The sequence below is a fragment of the Equus asinus genome, chromosome 25 (assembly GCF_041296235.1).
Source record: "Equus asinus isolate D_3611 breed Donkey chromosome 25, EquAss-T2T_v2, whole genome shotgun sequence".
Taxonomy (NCBI): domain Eukaryota; kingdom Metazoa; phylum Chordata; class Mammalia; order Perissodactyla; family Equidae; genus Equus; species Equus asinus.
In genome coordinates this window covers 16,221,223-16,242,296 of record NC_091814.1, presented here as the reverse complement: position 1 = coordinate 16,242,296, position 21,074 = coordinate 16,221,223, and the positions used below count along the sequence as shown (strand labels likewise).

Genomic DNA, 21,074 nt, shown 5'->3' with positions numbered 1-21,074 from the left:
CAGACAAGTTACTGCTCTTCCTCAATGCTGAGGCCTGGCAGTGAGTCAGGAGGTGAGGGGGCAACTGCTGCCTGAGCTCACAGGTCTGTTTTCAGTAGAATGACCCCAGCTTTCCCGGGGTAGCTGGCCTTAGTGTTAAAGCTCCCAAGGAGAGAGGATTTAGAAACAACTACTGACGCCAGAGGTAGATCTCGGGTTGGCTCCCTCTTTATGGCCCTTCAAGCCAGAGGACCTAGAAGTTAGGTGGTACCTGGCTAGCCCCTGGGTGCATGCTCCTAGGTTTCATTCCTGCCTTTTCAGTATGCATGAATTCGCTTCACCCTTCCCACTCTTCTCTACTCATTCATTCAACAGATGCTTGAGTGCTAACCATGTTCTGAAGAGGTTTCCTCTTTCTGACTTGGGTTGCTAGCCCTCTGACCATTTGAGTCTGCCCTCTTCTCTCTTCCCCACCTAGCATAGTCAGAAAAGTAGTGCCCCTCCTCAGTTACCCCCACCTCTAGTACTCTTCCACACCCTACAGCCCTGGCCTCTCTTCCTCTTTCCAAAGCTCTTGTCATTTTCAGAAAAGAGAACTGAGAGCTTCTGGCTTAGGCCGTAGGGGAATGTAGTGTGGCCTAAACCTGGAAGTCGGGGGAGTCACCTGGGTCTCTGCAGCCTAGGTCTTCAGGGCCTTCACTCAGGCATGCCTGCCACATCTCACTAGGACGGAGGGCGGGACGGGAGCCCGCCCTGGACTTACTGGGCTGCCTAGCGTGAGTGTCCTGAGCGGTGGGAAGCTCCCTAGGTGCAAGGGGCCCTCCCAGCCGCCAGGGGTCGCGCTGCAGGCGGCTGGGCGTTGGGCAGGCGCTGCCAGGGTCACGGCCGCCGGCCAGGGAGGGGGGGTGGGGGGAGCGGCGGCGCCCGCGGCCCCGGAGGGGGGGGTGGGGGGGAGCGGAGAAAGCGGGGCGCGCGGAGGAGCACTGGGCCCCCAGCGCGGCAGGAGCCGGGAGGACGCGCGGCCCGAGCTAGCGGCGCCGGCAGCACAGTCCCCGCGTGGCGCAGCGCGGCGGGGACGCTGGGATCGCCCGGATCTCCCTCCACGGCGTCCCGCGCCCCGGCGCCCTCGGCCGCCTCTTCTTCCTTCACTCGCCGCCCCGGCGGGAACGGCGCCCAAGTCGGGTGCGCCATGTCCGGGGCCGGGTAGCCCCGCTGCCCGCCGGCCAGCCAGCCCGCCCTCGAGCCACCCGCCAGCGGGCCGGCCGGCCGGGGAGCCGAGGGGCAGGCAGGTAGGGGCTGGACCGGGCGGGGCGGCGGGCGGGGAAGGAAGGGAGGGAGCGCCGTCGGGGCGGGGGATATCCCCCAGCTGTTCTCCGGCGCAGCACATCTGGTTCCGGTTCCTCTCTCCTGGGGAAGTGAAAGTGGAGGGGAGGGCAGAGCCCGGAGTTAGCTAGCGGTGCCCGGCACCCTGCACCCCTCTGGCTCCCGCGGGTCTGGAGCCCCAGCACCCCTCCCTCTGGCTCGGGTCACGCGGCGGCCGGCGCTGCTGCCGTCACGTCCCCGGCCACCAGCGCGCCCGCTCCTCTGCCCTCCTGCTCCTTCCTCAGCCTCCTCCCGCTCGGCTCGCCCTCTGCCCCAACCCTAACTTCCCGTCGCCCGGCTTGTGGGCGTAGGGACCCGGAGTGGCGCCAGTGCCCCTTGCCTTCCCCAGGGAGAAAGGGCTGCCTTCTGCAGAACTCTTCCCTGGCTTGGCGAGGGGAGGCCCGGATGCTCAGATTCTGCGGATGAGAGCCATCCACTCGCCCCACCTAATAGCTCCTGCCTGCTGCCTGGGGCATAGGGCTCCCATTTGCCTGCAGTATATGAGGGCCGGGGCTGTACCCCAGAGCTAAATCAGGAGGCTGACGCTGACTCCTGGCTTCACCTCCTAGATGGGGAGGCTAAATTTAGCTGGAGTTAGGGTGTGAGTGTGTGTGTGTGTGTGGCCAGAGACTCCGGTTAGGAAGAGGGCCAGCCTGGTTCCATGAGATTCCATTGCTCCCTCTTCCCTGTTGGACTGTACGTCCTGGACCCAGTCTGAGCCTCCTCTGCCTTGCTCAAGGTCCCTCAGTCTGAAGTTCAGACTTGGTATGATGCTGTGTTGGCACCCCTCAACAGAACCCCACCACCACCACCACCACCACACACCCACAGGCTGACTTCCGCTGAGCTGCAGCTTCCCCTCCACTGTTTCAGGAAGTCACCTCCCTTCCCCTCTGAAGCACCCCTCACGCCTCTGGTCCTCTGCTGCAAGCCACCCACCAAGCTCTTTCCCAGCTTCTGCACCCTGGGGCTCCCCAGGACACTTGGGGCTCCTACTCTCTGGGGTTGGGCCATGGAGGCAGGTGAGAACAGTTACTGAAGGCCCGTTGTGGGCCTGTTTCCATCTCTGGGCTCCGCAGAGGAGGGCATGGGGATGGCCGGGACTGTCTCCCACAAGTGCTTTGGACATAACTGGGGATAGACCTAACTGGGGATATGTAAGGACCCCGGAGGTGGGAGGGCAGTGGGTTTTTGTCAGGTTAGTGGAGTTAGGTTAGGAGAAAGGACACTTGAGTCTGGTGAAAAGACACTAAAGCTTGGGCTTTGTGGGCTTTCTCGGAGACCTATGGGAACCTCACGAAAACCTCAAGGTGCGCTCTTTAAGAACATTAGCTGGCTCATGAGGTTCTTAGGATGTCATAACTAGAGTAGGAAGGTCAAATCCTTAAAAAGACTGTAAGGTTGGCATGATGTCATGGCCGGAATGAATGATGTCATTGCAGGCCTTTACATAAAAATTGTGATCTCTGTTATAACTCTGTATGTGTAGGGAGTGAGGAGGGGTGGGCCTTTAACAGGAATATAGGAACAATATGATGTCAGAGTCCAAGTTAGCTGTGTGTGGCGGAGTTTGGGTTCTTCGGGGAGAGGAAGGGTCTTGGTCTCTTTAAGGAGCTGGGGTGGGCTGTGAGGTCCTGGTGATGTCACAGGCGGGAGAATTCAGGATTGGCTGACCACCGATCCTGCCTTTCCTTGGAAAGACTAGGAAGGGGGGGGTGGTAAACCCTGGTTGCCATGGCAACCCCAGCTTTCCTTGCTTCATCTCTCCCAAACTTGACCATTCCAGATGCAGTGAGTGAGGGGGGGGCCATGGCGGAGGAGCGGCCCCCCCGGCTCGTGGATTACTTCGTGATAGCTGGGCTTGCAGGGAATGGAGCACCTATCCCTGAGGAAACGTGGGTCCCTGAACCCAGTGGGCCCCTGCGCCCTCCCCGGCCAGCTGAGCCCATCACAGATGTGGCAGTCATCGCTAGGGCACTGGGCGAGGAGGTGCCCCAGGGCTACACATGCATCCAGGCTTCTGCTGGGGGCCACCCCTTGGAACTCAGTGCTGGGCTTCTGGGAGGAACTCAACCTGTCATCTGCTACCGCAGGGGCCGTGACAAACCCCCCCTCGTTGAGCTGGGGTGTGTGCCCCTACCCATGCTGGCACCGGGGGAGGCTGGGAGGGACTCTGGGGTAAGGCAGGGAGAGGTAGAGGGATGGGATTAGGGATGGGCAATGGGAATGGGAAGAGAGTGGGCTAGAGGCCAGGAAGAAGGGCCTAGGTTGTATGTACTTAGTCCTTACATGGATTTGGGTTGGTGTACTAGTGCCACTACTTGCTGGCTATGTGATCTTGGGCAGGTTATTGAACCCCTCTGGGCCTGCTTCCTCATCTGCAAAATGGGGAAAATAATACCTCCTCATAGGGTGGATGAGAAGATTAAGTGAAATCATCTGTATAAGGGACTTAGCACAGAGTCAATAAATGGTAGCTTTTATTCTTAGCGTTTATTAATGAGTATGAGAGCCAGGGAAGGCTTGAGGGGTTGTTACTGATCAAGAAGTAGAGCCAAGGGCAGAAGAGGGGCACAGGATGCTAGATGGCAGAGTTCACCGAAGAAGTGGGCCCTGGTGTTGGGGTTTGATGAGGCTAAGGGTGCAAGGCAGGTAGGTAGGACTAAGTAGGCAGATCTGGCAGGACTGGGGCCTTTCTGCTCTCTCCTGACCTCTTGATATGTCTCTGCTCTCTGTACCAAGGGTGTTGTATGAGGGGAAGGAACGTCCCAAGCCTGGCTTCCAAGTGCTAGACACGACACCCTACAGCCACTCAGCCAACCTGGCCCCTCCAGGACCTGGGCACCCCCGCACCTACCTCACTTACCGGCGGGCAGCAGAAGGGGCAGGGCTGCATGCCCTGGGCATTACTGACCTCTGCCTGGTGCTGCCCAGCAAGGGCGAGGGCACCCCTCACACGTACTGCCGATTGCCCCGCAACCTCAACCCTGGCATGGTGAGTGGGGCCCTGGGCCAAGAGCTGAGGCCTGCACCGTCTTGGTGTGAGGGTGTGGACACTGGGCATGAAGGACCAGGCCTCTAATGGCAAGGGTGGGCCGAGAGGGATGCCTCTGGTCTCAGGGGATCAGGATTAGTGGGAGTTCTAAAGACAAAAGACCTCTTAAGGGTGGTGGAGAAAATGGACCCAAGAAACCTTTGTTAGCTGTGTATCTTCTTGTCTCTTGCCATTTCTTGGGCAGTGGGGCCCAGCGGTGTACCTGTGCTACAAGGTGGGCCTGGCCAAGGCCAACACTCTGGTGTATGAGGCAGGTGAGTAGCCCCTTTGTCTCTCCAACCCTTTGATCTTCTATGTCCCTCTGCCCTGATGCCGCTTGACTGGCACTTGCGGTGTCCCCAGAACTCATATCCCCTTTGCCCCTTGGCCCTTCTCTGGGATCCCCTGAGTCTTCCCCTGGAGTCTGATGGACCCTCCTCCTTTTGGGTACCCCTCACTCTGCTGGGGGTGCAGAACTGCTGGGCCGCTACCCAGAGGAGGACAATGAGGCGTTCCCGCTGCCGGAGTCCGTGCCGGTCTTCTGCCTGCCCATGGGGGCCACTGTCGAGTGCTGGCCCGCCCAGACCAAGTACCCCGTACCCGTCTTCTCCACCTTTGTGCTCACGGGCGCAGCTGGTGATAAGGTGGGTGTGTGGAGCGTGGTCAGGGGTGCCGGCTATGCAGAGCCCGCCTGACCGGCGTCTGCCCCCTGCCAGGTGTACGGCGCCGCCCTGCAGTTCTACGAGGCGTTCCCGCGGGCCAGGCTGTCGGAGCGGCAGGCGCGGGCGCTGGGCCTGCTGAGCGCGGTGGAGCGCGGCCGCGCGCTGGGGGGCCGGGCCGTGCGCAGCCGCCGCGCCATCGCCGTGCTGTCCCGCTGGCCTGCCTTCCCTGCCTTCCGCGCTTTCCTCACCTTCCTCTACCGCTACTCCGTCTCAGGCCCCCACCGCCTACCCTTGGAAGCGTGAGCACGGCTCCCCTGACGCTGGGAAGGGCTTATGAGGGGATTGGGAGGCCAGGAGAGATGGAGGAGATTAGGCTGGAGCCGGGGCATGAGGTGGGCTGTAGTGTGCAGTTGTGCAGCGTGTCCACTGCAAAAACGCCACCGCCTCAGGGGATAAGTGGGGCCTGAAATCCAGTCCTCACTTGCTAGCTAAGTCCTGTCAGGGGGCTGCGCATGCCCAGACGGGATCTCTTTTCTGATTTGCACAAATTCTATATATAATGGAGTCTCTGTCGACTGACACAGGTCCGGAGGTGGAGTTCAGAGGGAAGAAGGTTCTTGTAGACAGGTGTGGCGGTGGGGTAGATTGGGGAGGCTGCCTCTGACCCGTATCCCTCTGTCCCCCAGGCACATCTCCCACTTCATTCACAACGTCCCCTTCCCTTCCCCACAGAGACCCCGCATCCTGGTGCAGGTGAGAGCTGAGGCTTAGGGTGGGGCTGGATGGGAGGAGGGGAGTCGGCAGGGGATAGCCTTTTTCATCCTGACCCATGGCTCTTCTGCCTCTCAGATGTCCCCGTATGACAACCTGCTCCTTTGCCAGCCTGTGTCCTCACCCTTGCCCCTCAGGTATGTGTCCAGGTTGGGGGGGCTTTGCTGACCAAGACATGGTAGGTGTGAGGCAGGTGGACACAGCTGTTGAGCCTGTTCAGGCTGGGCCTGGGTGGTGTCTGTGCCCAGTGACTAGGGAGGGGTCTCCTGGTGACCCTTCCCCCACCTTGGCATTGCCCACAGTGGTGCCAGCTTCCTGCAGCTGCTGCAGAGCCTGGGCCCTGAGCTGGCTATCACGCTGCTGCTGGCTGTGCTCACAGAGCACAAACTGCTAGTCCACTCGCTGCGGCCGGACCTGCTCACCAGTGTCTGCGAGGCCCTCGTCTCTGTGAGTGCCACCCTTCCCAGCCCGCCCTCCCCAGAATGTTCTTTCCGGTGCCCCCATCCCAGCCTCGACTCTTCTTACTTTTCCTTCCTTGGGGAGTGTTCCTTAGCCTTCTTGGGCACAGCCTAGAGAGACAATACAGCTTCCACTGGGGGCTCTTCTTTGGGGCCTACCTCCAACAGCTTCTCTCAACAGGCACTCCCCCCCAAGGCCAATGCCTCTTCTCTCTCCTGTGCCCCCCACTGCTGCCCCAACCCCCTGCTCACTGGTTCTCTCCCCGGTGCTTCAGATGATCTTCCCGCTGCACTGGCAGTGCCCCTACATTCCACTGTGCCCACTGGTGCTGGCAGATGTGCTGAGCGCCCCCGTGCCCTTCATTGTGGGTATTCACTCCAGCTACTTCGATCTGCATGACCCTCCTGCTGATGTCATCTGTGTTGATCTTGATACCAACACACTCTTCCAGTAAGAGGGGCTTTGAGGAGGGGGGCACCAGAGGGCTGGTGTGTGGAGTGCTACCTCCTCAAAAGGAGCCTCAGGCCATGAGTCGGGGAGGCAGGGGGCTAGCCTGGTGGCATAGTGGTTAAGTTCACGCACTCTGCTTTGGCGGCCCGGGGTTCGCCATTTCAGATCCCGGGTGCGGACCTACATACTGCTCATCAAGCCATGCTGTGGTGGCATCCCACAAACAAAATAGAGGAAAATGGGCACAGATGTTAGCTCAGGGCCAATCTTCCTCACAAAAAAAAAAGTAGGGGAGGCTGGTGAGGAACCCCATTGCCCTTTTTTTCTCCTGCTTATCTCACAGGACTGAGGAAAAGAAGCCCCTCTCCCCTCGGACTCTGCCCCGCAGACCCTACAAAGTTCTGCTGGCTACACTGACAAACCTATATCAGCAGCTGGATCAGAGTGAGAAGCCTGGGTGGGGTGGGAGGCTGGAAACTGTCGTTGACTTTAAACCTCCAGTTTGGGGAGGCCTGTGGAGAGCTAGCCCTTACTCGAGGAGGTCAGAGGAGTTAGGATTTCATTTGGCGGAAATGAGGGGAATTTAAATTCCAGTTTAAGCAGGAGGGAGGGGCATACAATATTAATATTCCTAAATAGGTTGGGAAGGTCAGGCTTGTCATTGAGGAGGCTTGAAACCGCTACCTCAGGGTAATTGTTTAGTCAGTATTGGTGGAAGCTGTGTTAGAAGCTGGAGGTGGTGAGGTAGTGGTGGAGACATCTGTGTAAAGAGCAGGGTTGAGCAGGCTCTGCTGGTGCCGGCCTGACTCTCAGGCTGCCCTGGTCCGCAGCGTATACTGGACCCGAGGAGGAGGCATCCCTGGAATTCCTGCTGACAGACTACGAGGCAGTGTGCGGCCGCCGGGCCCGGCTGGAGCGTGAGGTCCAGGGAGCCTTCCTCCGCTTCATGGCCTGTCTGCTCAAGGGCTACCGGGACTTCCTGCTCCCGCTCACCCAGGCCCCCTCGGAGGGGGCTCGTGATGTTGACAACCTGTTCTTCTTGCAGGGTAAAGAGGGCCTGTCTCTGCTTGGGAAGGGTGTTACAGGAGGGGTGGCCAGGGGCCCGCCTCCATTGAGAAGCCGGGGGGTGACTGGGAACTACTCAGTGGTTTGTTCCTTTGCTCAGCAAATGTTTACATGGCACCAGCTTTGAGCCATGCAGTCTTCTGGGCTTGGAGGGAGTGAGGGTATGAAGGTGAACCTGCCGTGGCGCTGCCCTCTGGGAGCCCTGGGCTTGGGGCGGGCACGGTGATGCCTCTGGTGAGCTGCCCCCAGGGTAGAGCTCTCCTGCCCTTAGAGAACCCCAGTCAGAGGCAGTGGGTGCAGACAGACAAAAAGGAAGAATTGCATGGGGCCATGGTGTCAGGGGAGCTGAGCTGGTGGGCTTGGCTTGTGGGGTAGTTGTGCCAGAGGGGCCAAAGAGATGATGGCTTTGATGGCCTTGGATGCCAAGTGAGCAGAGAGCCAAGAAGGGGGTTCAGGAAGATGTGGTAGGAAACCCGGTCACCTTTCTCCCCTGCCCCGTTCTCATCTCCCGCAGGCTTCCTCAAGTCCCGGGAACGCTCCAGCCATAAGCTGTACTCTCAGCTGCTACGCACACAGATGTTCTCGCAGTTCATCGAGGAATGCTCTTTTGGCTCTGCTCGGCATGCTGCCCTTGAATTCTTTGACTCTTGTGTTGACAAGGTATTGGGCATTGTCCCTTCTTTTCATGCCCATTGCCCTCTGCTCTCTTCCTGGCTGTCTCTGTTATGCTAGGGCCACTATAAACACGACTAACTTATATCTCATCTGTGATGGGGATGGCGCCCATGGAATTATACAGTACACAGCCTGGGCAGCCACACGTGACTGGCTTCATATACATACCATCTTTCTAATCCTAACTCTACTCCTCAGTTAGATCTCTAGGGCCCTGGTGGCGTCAGGGCCCGCTCACTCCCTCCCTGTGGATGCACAGTCCAGGGAGATGCCATCTTCTGGACACCCAGGCCCTGCTCCATGCTCATTGTCTTGATGTTCACTCTCTTCCATCTTGCTCCAGGTCCACCCAGAGCAGGAGAAGCCTGAACCGACCCCCCTAGTGGAGCTGGAGGAGCTGTCGGGAAGTGAGCTCACTGTGTTTATCACACCTCCTGAGGAGCCTCCAGTGCCAGAGGGCAGTGAACCCACTCTCCAGTACTGGTGAGAGCCTCTTGTCCCCTCACTTGTCCCAAGGCCCCATAGGCTGGCTTAGTGCTGACTGATCCTAATGTTGCCTCTTTCTACCCCTCCAGCTATGATGGGTTCCCAGAGCTACAGGCTGAGCTGTTTGAGTCTCCTCAAGAGCAGCCTGGGGCTCTGCCTGTGCCGGGCCCCTCCCGTAGTGCCCCCAGCAGTCCTGCCCCACGCCGTACCAAACAGGTAACCAGCAGGTGGGACCCACAGAGCATCTGGCTCAGGCTGAGGGCTGCTGCTTCAGTTTCTTCATCTGTAAAGTGGGTATGATAGTACCTCTCCCATAAGGTTGTTAGGAGGTTTAAATACGCCTGGCACATAAAACATTAGCTATTGTCATTATCATCATCTTCCTCCTCTGAGCACTCTGGGGATCCAGGGGCTTGCTGCCTCTTCCAGCGCATCTGCCCATGCTCAGGGGCTAGGCGTCTGCCCAGGGCTCCAAGGCTGCCGTCTGTGAGTGTAGCATCCCTCCCGCCTCCTCAGAGCACAGACCCTTCCTTAGGGAGGGTGCTGCTTCTCCCACACCATTTTAAGACCTGCCCTGCCCTGGCATCATATTCACCCAGATGTGTCCCCTGCCCCACTTAGGAGATGAAGGTCGCACAACGGATGGCGCAGAAGTCAGCAGCTGTGCCTGAGCTGTGGGCCCGGTGCCTTCTGGGGCACTGCTACGGGCTGTGGTTCCTGTGTCTGCCTGCTTACGTGCGCTCGGCACCCTCCCGGGTGCGGGCACTGCACACGGCCTACCAAGTGCTGCGCCAGATGGAGAGCCGCAAGGTGGTGCTGCCCGATGAGGTGGGCCTTGACGCCCGGTCTCAGGGGGCCTGTGCAGCCCTGGGGGCTGTGAGAGGGAAACCTGCTGGAGACCAGGGAAAGCAGATGGGGAGCAGGGCCACAGCCTGAGCTGGGAAGCTGCTCCATCACGTTCACTGAGTGAAGGAGCATGCTCAGGGTATAGCAGTGGAGACTGCAAGCTGGCGGGGTCAGCAGGAAGGGTGGGTGGCTCTGAGGCAGCCCCAGGAGCTGCTAGGGGCCAGTGAGTTCTGAGAGACTTGGGGAAGCTGGAAGAGGGGGCTTGCTGAGACTTGAGGATTTGGTTGGGAGTGAGTCCCCTCTGATCCTGTGCCTCTCCTGGCCCAGGTGTGTTACCGGGTGCTGATGCAGCTCTGCTCACACTATGGGCAGCCAGTGCTGTCTGTTCAGGTCATGCTAGAGATGCTGCGAGCAGGCATTGTGCCCAACACCATCACCTACGGCTACTACAACAAGGTACCTCATCTGGGGTTAAGGGTGGGATGGAAGCCTGTGCCAGGTGTGTGTATGGGGAGGATGCTGCTCCCTGATACCTGCTGCTCTCCCCTCTCCCTGGAGTCTGGGTCTGTTCCACCCAACTAGGTCCTGTAACCATTGTTGTCCATGTGCTCCTGTAGTGCCCTAGCATCTACAGAGGGTTTTCTCATCCTTGGTTGCTTTGATTCCCACCCATAACAGCCCTGACAAGGAGGCTAGGCAAGTACCACTGCCTCCCAATAATAGCTAACAGTGTCAGCTAATATGCCAGGCACTGTTCCAAATATCTTACACATTTTAAATCACTGCCTCTTCACCACAGCCCCTTGAGGTGGAATGATGATGGTCCCCACCTTACAGATGAGGCAATGAGGTTGCAGAGTTAGTAAGTTGTCCATAGTCCTACAGTGAGCAAGTCAGGGAGTTAGGACGTGAGCACAGGCATATCGATGTCTCCTGAACTCAGGCCATTAACCAGGATACTACATTGCCTACTGTTTTTTAGATGAGGAATCTTAGGACCAAAAAAATGAAATGATTTCTTCAAAGCCATATAGTTTATAAGTACCAAAGTCTGGATACAAATTGTCTCCACTGCTTCTGACTTCCTCTAGGCCCCCTGCAAGGTGGCTGCTTCTTCTGGGCTCTTGTTCAGAAGACAAGCCACTGATGGGACAGTCCTAGGCATGATGTCTGGAGGGGACGGTGGTCCTTGGGGCTCCTGGACAGGCAGTGGGCATCAGGCTGGGGTCAGGGTGTGGAAGTAGGCCATCTTGGTGGGCATTGTGCTTGGCAGGCTGTGCTGGAAAGCAAGTGGCCGTCTGGTACACCGGGTGGGCGCCTGCGCTGGGCCAAGCTCCGGAACGTCGTCCTGGGGGCTGCTCAGTTCCGCCAGCCCTTGAGAGAACGGCGGAAGCAGCGGCAGCAGCAGCAGCAGCAGCAGCAGCAGAAGCAGCAGGCAGCAGCACAACAAAAGACAGGCAGCTCCCAGACAGGTGGGTAGGGACTGGTGACATGGCTTGGGATGGAGTAGCCAGGCGCAGGCAGGGAGAGGCATGGAGAGCTGGGGCTGGCCTGGTGGTTGGCATTGGGTGTTCTGGGAATGGATAAAGTACACTTGGCTGATAACAAAAGAGATGTTCTCCAGGAGGAACCCTACGAACCCAGGTCCATGCAAGGAGCTGTGTTTTGGAAGGGGGCTGGGTTTCTAGCTGGCTGCCTTTCAAACCCCTCCCTGTCTTTTCCAGAGCCCTCTCTGGAGCGCCCCTCCCCAACCCGCCCCCTTCATCGCCAGACTACTTGGGCTGGGCGAAGCCTGCGGGACCCAGCCTCACCCTCAGGGCGCCTGGTGAAGAGTGGCAGCCTGGGCAGTGCCCAAGGGGCACAGCCCACTGTGGAGGCTGGCGTAGCCCACAGTAAGTGCCCTTGTCTGACCCCTCCTACCACCCCCAGTCAGCTTTCCTAACCACTTGCCAGTGACAGAGAGCCAGGAAGACTAGAGCCAGGATGGAGGGGTGGCCCTCTGTGGTGGGTACTGTAGACTCTGAGAGAACCTTGCCCAGAATGCCATCATGGTGGGGGGTGTGGTGCCAGAATTTGTGCAGCCAGGAATTGTATTTATTCAATTTCTGGAGGAGGGGCTTCCTCAATCTTCCCTGATCATTTTCTGCCCTGCAGTGATAGAGGCCTTGGGGGTATTGAAACCCCGAGGATCACCTGTGCCCTGGCACGATGGAAGCCTTTCAGACTTGAGCCTGACCGGGGAGGAGCCAGCACCTGGAGGAAGCCCAGGGGACTCTGGCTCAGCTCTGAGTACTCAGTCCAGTGAAGCCCTGGAAGGGCTAAGTGGCCGGGTACCCAAGGCTAGTGGGCATCAGGATGAGGCCAGCACCCCCCGACGAGGGCTGGGTGCCCGCCTCCAACAGCTGCTCACTCCTTCCCGCCGCTCCCCGACCTCTCGCATTCCCCCACCTGAGCTGCCCCCTGACCTGCCTCCCCCAGCCCGCCGCAGCCCCATGGACAGCCTTCTGCGCCCCCGGGAGCGCCCTGGATCCACTGCCTCTGAGGTAGCCAACGAGGGGAGGGTCCAGACATTTTAGCACCAGGAGGCCTGGGGAGAGGCTGCTATCTAGGAGCGTCCAGAGAGGGCCCTGCGAGGTAGCTGAAGTCAGCATCCTGGGTGACCAGGAGTATGGGGTTGGCTGACCATGTTTTCTCATGTGATGGCAGAGCTCAGCCTCTCTGGGCAGTGAGTGGGACCTCTCAGAATCTTCCGTCAGCAGCCTGAGCCTTCGCCATTCCTCAGAGCGCCTCAGTGACACCCCTGGATCCTTCCAGCCACCTTCCCTGGAAGTGAGGATAACTCCTCCCCTCCCCGATGTGCTCCAACACACACATATACCACACCCATTATGTCAAAGGCAGGGGCTGGGGAGGAGGTGGAAGGAGGCAGGGCTGGGATTTGGAGGTGGGAGGGGCTGGGGAAGGAGCATGGGCTCCTGAGCCTGGAGGCCAAGCAGGGTCTGCTTCCTGGGGTCTTTTTGCCTGCAGATTCTGCTGTCTAGTTGCTCCTTGTGCCGCGCCTGTGATTCGCTCGTGTACGATGAGGAGATCATGGCTGGCTGGGCACCTGATGACTCCAACCTCAACACAACCTGCCCCTTCTGCGCCTGCCCCTTTGTGCCCCTGCTCAGTGTCCAGACCCTTGATTTCCGACCCAGGTGCCCAAAGCAGGGCAAGTGCTGTGGGTGGGAAAGAGAGATGGAGTTCCAAGAGCTGACCCCTCCTGCTATCCCTCTGTAGTGCCCCCAGCCCCAAGCCTGCCCCTGCGGATGGCGGAGGCAACAAAGACGCACCTGTCCCTGGGGGCCCAGGACCTGTGCTCAGTAACCGCAGGCTCTGCCTTGCCCTGGATGAGCCCCAGCTCTGCAATGGGCACATGGGGGTAAGGGGCTCGAGGAATGGATGTGTGTGTGTGTGTGTGTGTGTGTGTGTGTGTATGTGTGTGTTGTCCTGTGGTGTGACCTGAGGTACTGGGGAGAGATGCACACTGAGGGCAAGGGGCATCACAGAAGCTGGTGGATCTGGTGGCTCAATTGGGAAGTGTGGCTCTGGCGATGGGGCCATGGTACATGCCCTCCACTGCCCTCCCCCTTTTTGCGTGACAGGGTGCCTCCCAGCGGGTCGAGGGTGGGGCATGGGCATACCTGAGCCCCCTGGTGCTGCGTAAGGAGTTGGAGTCGCTGATAGAGAACGAGGGCAGCGAGGTGCTGGCATTGCCTGAGCTGCCTGCTACCCACCCCATTATCTTCTGGAACCTTCTGTGGTATTTCCAGCGACTGCAACTGCCCAGTATTCTGCCATGCCTGGTGCTGGCCTCCTGTGATGGGCCCCCACCCCCCCAGGTCAGTACCTCCATGTGATCCTGCTTCCTGTGTGCTTCCATCCTCATCTCCTGGCTCTGTGTCTTTCAGTCCTCTGTAGAAAGAGCACAGGCTTTAGAGTCGCTTGTACCTAGTTTGACTCCTGGCCCTTTCATTTCACTACTCTGAGCCTCAGTTTTCTCATCTGTCAAATTGCATCAGCACCCACCTCACAGGGCTGTCATTAGGCACCTCTTATAGAGCCTGGGACACTGATGTGCCTAGACAGTGACTCGTTCATCTTCGTCTGTTCATTCCACCAATCCTTATTGAAAACCTTTTAGGTTGCAAGCACAGTTTTAGGCACTAGGGATGTAGCAGATTACAAAACAAAGTCCTTGTTTTCAGAGAGCTTGCATTCTCGTAGGGGATGAGAGTTCCTTTCCGTCTTCTCTTTGGCTGTGTCCTGTAATGTCCCTCTGTCTCTTGGAACATCGCCTATCCATTTCCTGTCCTCTGCCTCCCATTCTGTGAGCCCGACTGTCTCCTTTATCTTGGCTCCCTGCAGGCCCCATCTCCTTGGCTAACACCTGATCCAGCCTCTGTGCAGGTGCGGCTGCTGTGGGATGTCCTGACCCCCGACCCCAATAGCTGCCCACCTCTGTATGTGCTCTGGAGAGTCCACAGTGAGTCTGGTATTTGGCTTAGGGTGGAGGGGGTGGGTCCCACGCCCAGAGGGCTCAATAATCCTGACTACCTTGCTTTCTTTCATCCAGGCCAGATCCCCCAGCGGGTAGTATGGCCAGGCCCAGTACCTGCCTCCCTTAGCCTGGCGTTGCTGGAGTCGGTGCTGCGCCATGTTGGTCTCAATGAGGTGCACAAGGCTGTAGGGCTCCTGCTGGAAACTCTAGGGCCTCCTCCCACAGGCCTGCACCTACAGAGGTATGATGCTCCCATCTGGGAGGTCCCTGGCCTGCCCTGGGCTCTGCACCTCCTTTCTCTCACTCATAGCCTTCTGCCTGCACTCCAGGGGCATCTACCGTGAGATCTTATTCCTGACAATGGCTGCTATGGGCAAGGACCACATGGACATAGGTGAGGGAGCAGGCAGGGGGCTGAGGAGTGCATGGATCTGGGGCCAGGTGTGGGAGGTGGGAATCCTAGTAATATTGACCTACCTCCACCCTCTTCCCTAGTGGCCTTCGACAAGAAGTACAAGTCTGCCTTTAACAAGCTGGCCAGCAGCATGGGCAAGGAGGAGCTGAGGCAGCGGCGGGCACAGATGCCCACTCCAAAGGCCATTGATTGCCGAAAATGTTTTGGAGCACCTCTGGAATGCTAGGGACCCTTAAGCTTCCCTCTCCAGCCTGGAGTGGGGAGGTGAGGGAGAAAGGATTCTACAGATAACCTGCTACCCTGTTCCTTTCATAGAGTAGTTGGGAACAGGCTAGGAAGCATGCCCAGCCATAGGCTCCAAGTGGGGGCAGCAGGAAGAGGGACCCACTGTTACCAAAAGTCGCAATTCCCCTATCTCCAACCTGCTCAATATGCTCACACTGATGTTGGAGGAGGCCTGGGGGGAGCTGGCACAGCTCTGTTCCTCCCCATCCTATATCGGGAACTCCCCTCCAGGGCACCCACAGATCTGCACTGCCCTGGTCATTTTATAAGTTTTTGTTTTAAAAAACAACTAGAAAGATACAGAGCTACTGAGCCTTTGCCCTGAATGGGAGGGAGGGATGTCATTCCCCACCAATAATGGTCCCTCTTCCCTGGAATTGCTGAAGAAGCCCAAGGCTCTCCATGCCTTTCTACCTTAGTGTTTGTATTTTATTTTAAGTTATTTATTCTGGAGCCACAGCCCCCTTGCTTATGAGGTTCTTATGGACGGTGAGAAAGAGAAGGGAAATGGGGCACCATGGTCCTGTGGTTTGTAGCTCCTTGAAAGTCAGGAAGTGGAAGCTAGAGGAGTCCCAAGTTCCCATTAGGAAGAACTGGCGCCCCCTCTAGTCCTAACCCTTTTTGTCCGCTCCACCTTGGGGAATGCCTCACTCACCCAGGGCCCTGACTGTGCAATAAGGATTGTTCCTTGTGAAGTTTTGTTGGATGTAAATATAGTAAAAGCTGCTTCTGTCTTTTTCCTCCTGCCTCCTGTTCCCTGGGTCTGGGTTGATGGTGGGGATACCTCTCTTTTTCCCCTGGCTGCACATCCTCCTTTCCACCTTCCCATCCCTTGCAGCCTTCAGGCAAACCCTGCTTTCCCTAACCAGGTCTGGTACCGGTCCCTTGGCACAGGGAGTTCTCGAAGCAGGAGAAGGGTGAATCCGGTGCTGGCTATGGTGGTGCCAGTCTGTGTGGCACTTCCGGCCCTCCAGCACAATCACCCCCTTGTCCCTCATCTGTACCCCACACAAAGACTCCATTCTCTGGAGGCCCTGAGCTCATCTCTGCCTTCTTTCCTCTCCCCAAGCTGCCCCCTCCCAACTTCTCCAGTACCTCCACGCGGATGATACCCTCTCCCTAGTAGCTGGTGTCGGCAGACCTCATGCATCCTGGGAGCCCTGGCAGTCGTCCTAGGCCTTCTTAGTTGCTCTAACTGCAGGCAATACTCTTCCAACCACGGTCTCAGCCTGGGGATAGCGCCAGGAAGATAGGGACAAGGATTAAGGCCTCGCTGCATGTGGGCATCAGGGAGGGAGCATCATTTTTCTAGTCCCTCTGGCCCACTGGTAGTTCTCCCTTTCTTTCCTGGATAATGAAATAAACACAGGAAACAACTCCTAACAGAGCTGCAAAACCAATTACCAAAGGGAATTAGCCAACAAAACAGAAATGCCTTGGGGAAGGAAGGCAGGAGTGACAATGGAGGAAATAACTTACATGAGCCTTTAGTGCAAATTCCTGGGGGTAGAGATCAGTGGATGAAGAGAGAAGTACTACTTCTGAATTCTGGGACCTTCAGCCAGAGGACCCTTTCCCATCCTGTCTCAAGCATGGTGGGATGCTTTTCCAATGTTCTAAAGGAGCTGCACAGGAGGGAAGCAGGGGCTTAGGAAATGCCATCTCTTTTGCTAGGGACTAGGAGGTGTCTTCTTCAGAAGGGAACCCTCATGTCACCCCAGGTTCTGATCAAACCTTCCTCCCCAGAATCAACTTCGCCCTGTATCATCTGCAAGGACCTTGTGCAAGGGAGCAACTGCCTTCCTGAAATCATAAGTTTCTGTTGAGTGTAGCGTGCCCAGCAATGTGCTGAACCATCTGAAATTAGAGAATTTTAGGGCTCAGTCCTTATCTTAATACAACTTCTTGGTCTAGAGTGCCCCTTGGTTCACAATAATGATAATGGATTCTGCCTGCCAGTTTATGCTTCTATTTTGGGGCTTCCTTCTAGAGGCCTACGGTCAGATGAGTAGAACTACAGAATTCTTTAACCACAAGAACATCTGGGAATTCCAAAGGCAAAGTACTCACCATGGCATCTGACATCTCTCTGTCCTGCAGCCCAGGTCGCTGTATAAGGGGAAGGATATGCCCAAACTACCTGGCCCAATTTCTCTTCCCAGACTTTAGAGTGTATAGGCTCGAGTATGACAAATTTTAATTAAATGTTGTCTCTGCCACTTACTAATTTTATTACATCAAACAAGTTGCTTAACTGCTGTGCCTCAGTTTTTCCTCATCTGCAAATAGGAGAGGTTGTTTAAAGATTAATTATATAAACCATATAAAGTGCTAAGCACACTCAACAAATGTTAGCTTCACAAAGAAAACAAACACACAGGTAGAGCCTGCATGGGGCAAAGGTCATGTCCACTACAACAGTGGCCTCACCCACTTGCCTTCTGTGGAGCTTGATCGCTCCAGATTGAAAGTCCCCCTCCACAGCCTGGTTTCATTTCACTGAAAGGCATTTTCTCAGGCCTCACTAGTGTCTTCCTCAGCTTGGTGTCTTCCACCACCGTGTTTCTCGTGTCTCCTTGCAGCCCTTGAAGAAGGGCCCTTTAGATGGCAGAGAACACATTGGACTGATAATGGACAAAGCAGCAGGTTAGGGAAAGAGGACTGTCCCTTCCATGTGGGCGATGACTTTGTCTCATCTTGCTATATCCCAGCACACAGAAGAGTGCCTGATATCATGATGGATCCTCTATTATGTGTGTTAAATAACTAAGTCAGTGAAAACATTAAAATGAAGGGAATAGGGGCCAGCCCCATGGCATAGTAGTTAAGTTTGGTGCACTCTGCTTCGGCAGCCCAGGGTTGGTGGGATCATATCCGGGGTGAGGACCTACACTGCTCACCAGCCAGGCATCCCACATACAAAGTAGAAGAATACTGGCACAGATGATAACTCAGGGCAAATCTTCCTCAGCAAAAAAAAAAAAAAAAGAAAAGAAAAAAGAGGGTTGTAGAGAAATAATTTTCAGTGCAGTACAAGACAAGTGCTATAGGTAGAATACCAATAGAAACTGAATTTAGAACTAAGGGTGAAATTGTTGGAAAAGTGAGGAAAACTCTCATAGTAGTCACTATTTTCATGTTTATTGAGTACTTGCTATATCCTTGACACTGTCCTGAGCATTTTATTTTTTAAAGATTTTATTTTTCCTTTTTCTCCCCAAAGCCCCTCAGTACATAGTTGTATATATTTTACTTGAGAGTCCTTCTAATTGTGGCATGTGGGATGCGCCCCAGCATGGCCTGATGAGTGGTGCCATGTCCGCTCCTAGGATTCGAACTGGTGAAACCCTGGGCCACCGAAGTGGAGTGTGTGAACTTAACCATTCGGCCATGGGGCCAGCCCCCAAACATTTTAAATGTACTATTTTATAATCCTCACAATACCCTATAAGCTATGTACTCATCAATCATTCCCATTTTATAGATAGGAAACTAGGGAGCAGAGAACAGAGGGTAAGTAACTTGCACTCACATCACACAACTGGTAAGAGGTAGAACCAAGATCCAAACCCAGATAGTATGACTCCAGAGACCATGTTCTTTACCTGGACACTATACTAGAATGAAACAACATTTTTAGCCCACTTAAAGAACTGGGGCATGCCTCTGTGCGTGTGCATGTGTGTGTGTTGTCTACCTGTGTCTTTCTGTAGTCATGTCCTTCATTAGCTTCATTTCCATTGCCCAGCATGACTTCCAAGTAATTTGAAAAACACATTCTAGGGCTTCTGGAACTAATTATTTCTGGGTTCAAACCACTGCTCAGTCACTAATTAGCTGTCTGACCATTGCAAGTTACTTAACCTCTCTGAGCCTGCTTCTTGATCTAACTGGGTTAAAATTTCAGCTCTGCCACTTATCATGTGTAACTTCGGGTAAGTCATTTGATCTGTAACTTATATTCCTCATCTGTAAGTGGGGATAACAGTATCTACCCCACAGAGTTATGAGGAAAAAGATAATCTATTTATAGCTCACGGGGATAAGATAATACACGTGTAGCACACTGCCTCGCACACAGTCTCATTCCTAAAACGTTAGCTGTTACTATTCTCTCAACACACTTGACTCTGCGATACTTGGTCCCTATCCTCAGGGTGCTCAGGAACAATACTTGTGGTAAGTGTTCGAAAAATGCTAACAGAATTTAGGTGGGTTTAACTGCTTCAGGGGAAGCAAGAGGAGTTGGGCCTGGAGTTGATTAGGTGCGGTCGGATGGGGTGTGAGGCTGTTTCCCTCCATGTGAACCTGACCGTCCCAGGAGATCCCGAGAGAAGGAGCTGCGAGGGCTCTGCACACCGTAACTGCTCAGCAATGTGGCTCGCTGCCTTTTTCTCTGCTGTCGTGGTTTGGTCACGACAGGACCGCGCTGAGGTTCGATGGAGACCAGGAAGCTCAAGGCCTTTGGCAGACGGAGACAGACCACGCCCCAAAGAGACAGCAAGGCCCAAGAGCCTAAAGCGACTTCTATCGGGAAATTCTTGGATTCTGTCGCGATGAAACACCACCCAACGCAGAGCCCAACGCAGCTCGCCAGTCTCCATCTTTAGAATTAGAAGAATGAGAGCGGGCCAAGGGGGAATCCCGGTTTGGGGATACTGGGGTACGGCGGCTGCCTGGGGACCAAAACGTCTCTAAGGTAAAGTTGCAGCCCGAAGCGATTTTTTGACCCCCGACACTTAATGGGCTGCTGAAGACCCGGATGTGTCTGGGACTGGCCGAGGTACCCATTAACGCGCCCCCGCTAGACCATCCCCCTCTTCCGTTTAAGATTGGGTCTTACTTACGCCAATCATCACTTCTCCAGCCACTCACTCTTCAAGGGTGGGGTGTAGTTCCGGCATCCCGTCTCCTATTGGCAGAGCGGAGAAAAAGAGGGCGGGGAGGCCGGCTTAGGTCGCCCAATGGGCGTCGTGGCGTGTGGGGAAGGCGGAGCCGAGTCGCTTGGCAGCTGCCCAATCAGCGTCCTTGTTTGTGTGGTGCCGCCGCCGCCGGTGCAGCCGCCGCCGCCGCCGCTGCCCCCGTCTGTACCGCAGTGTCTGCTCCGCCCGCCCGCCCCGGTCCGGCCCACCCCCCCTCCCCCACCCCCGCCCCCGGTCCCGTCAGCGGGGTCCGGAACCCACTGTGCCGTCGCCTCTTCCTTTTTCGACGCCTCCGCCGCCGCCTGAGGAGGCGAGCTAGCCGGGAGTTTCACCGCCACCGCCAGGTGAGGAGCTTTGGCCTAGGCCAGCCTGGCCGCCCGCCCGCCCGGGGGCGGTGAGGAGCGAGGAAGGGAGGGAGGCTGGGAGGAGGCGGTGGTGGCGGAGGTGGGGGAAGGGAAAGGTGGAGGGGCGGGGGGGAGGGGAAGCGCCCGCGAGCCGACGCCCGCCCGCGCGCCCCCGCCTTGCGTCCCCCTCCCCCCACCCCGGCACCGCGCGCCCCCGCCTCGCGCTCCCCCTTCACCTCATCCCTTCCCACCGCTCCGCGCGCGCGCCCGGGTCTTTCACTTCGGCCTCGCGCGCCCCCAGCTCGTGTCCCTTCATTTCTTCTCCTTTTACTCTTTCTCCCCTCCCTCGCGCCCCGTTTCCCCCGCCATCCCCGCCTTCACTCACTGCCTCATGCCCGCCATGCTCCCCTCCTTTCCTCTCTAGCGCGGCCCCCCCTTTTAACTCTCTCCACCCCCGGTGGTGCCCTGAGGGTGCGGGGGCCGCTCCCTGCTCTCAATCTCGTGTTTGCCGGCGGTTGGGACAAATGGGGGATCCTTGCGGGTGAAGGAAGCATGGGATAATTACCCTTATTTAGGTAAAGGGCTCAGGAGCGCAGAACCTTACCCCTTTATTTCGTCGTCCACCGTTCCCTCGCCCTCCCGCAGGAGCAGGGAATTGTCTCAGCTCGTGTGGGTACTTATCTTCTCTAGCGGCTCAACCACCCCTTTCCGCAGCTGGGCTTCTGGGACACACTGGAACTGTATCCCAGTTCAGTGTGTGAGCTCGATGGAACTAGAAC

The 21,074-nt window shown here is 56.7% G+C and overlaps 2 protein-coding genes and 1 long non-coding RNA gene across 12 annotated transcripts in view; 2 read left to right on the top strand and 1 right to left on the bottom strand.

Moving 5' to 3' along the window:
• Positions 1 to 641: 641 nt before the first annotated feature.
• DENND4B (DENN domain containing 4B) lies at positions 642 to 15,769 on the top strand. Of its 6 annotated transcripts, none has more exons than XM_070497335.1 (28): positions 642 to 755; positions 3,128 to 3,467; positions 4,084 to 4,336; positions 4,581 to 4,650; positions 4,850 to 5,019; positions 5,092 to 5,336; positions 5,724 to 5,790; positions 5,887 to 5,945; positions 6,111 to 6,255; positions 6,542 to 6,717; positions 7,061 to 7,161; positions 7,548 to 7,763; positions 8,297 to 8,442; positions 8,801 to 8,940; positions 9,033 to 9,159; positions 9,565 to 9,771; positions 10,117 to 10,245; positions 11,063 to 11,261; positions 11,514 to 11,681; positions 11,944 to 12,332; positions 12,496 to 12,618; positions 12,817 to 12,986; positions 13,069 to 13,210; positions 13,434 to 13,670; positions 14,197 to 14,314; positions 14,405 to 14,570; positions 14,659 to 14,723; positions 14,825 to 15,769. In XM_070497335.1, the coding sequence occupies exons 2-28, from the start codon at positions 3,151 to 3,153 to the stop codon at positions 14,968 to 14,970; spliced, it is 4,491 nt and encodes a 1,496-aa protein (XP_070353436.1). In that variant the 5' UTR covers positions 642 to 755; positions 3,128 to 3,150; the 3' UTR covers positions 14,971 to 15,769. The 6 variants fall into 6 exon arrangements, with proteins under 6 accessions (XP_070353436.1, XP_070353435.1, XP_070353438.1 ...); XM_070497334.1 differs by lacking the exon at positions 642 to 755 and adding an exon at positions 936 to 1,268; XM_070497337.1 differs by lacking the exon at positions 642 to 755 and adding an exon at positions 1,023 to 1,264.
• On the bottom strand, positions 11,226 to 20,984 carry LOC123280584 (uncharacterized). 3 transcript variants are annotated; one of them, XR_006519579.2, is made up of 6 exons: positions 20,900 to 20,984; positions 19,877 to 19,941; positions 16,509 to 16,654; positions 16,171 to 16,376; positions 13,679 to 13,743; positions 11,226 to 11,362 (listed from the first exon to the last, which is right to left on the bottom strand). It is a non-coding gene; the product is annotated as an uncharacterized lncRNA (long non-coding RNA). The 3 variants fall into 3 exon arrangements; XR_006519580.2 differs by lacking the exon at positions 20,900 to 20,984 and adding an exon at positions 20,681 to 20,718; XR_006519572.2 differs by lacking the exon at positions 20,900 to 20,984 and adding an exon at positions 20,213 to 20,483.
• GATAD2B (GATA zinc finger domain containing 2B) overlaps positions 20,021 to 21,074 on the top strand; it is an 85,259-nt gene continuing 84,205 nt past the window's right edge. Inside the window, exon 1 of one of the 3 annotated variants that reach the window (XM_044757855.2) lies at positions 20,021 to 20,295. The gene's annotated coding sequence lies outside the window, so the exon portion shown is untranslated. The remainder of the gene's footprint in view (positions 20,296 to 21,074) is intronic. The other 2 variants (XM_070497358.1, XM_070497359.1) reach the window with 2 other exon arrangements.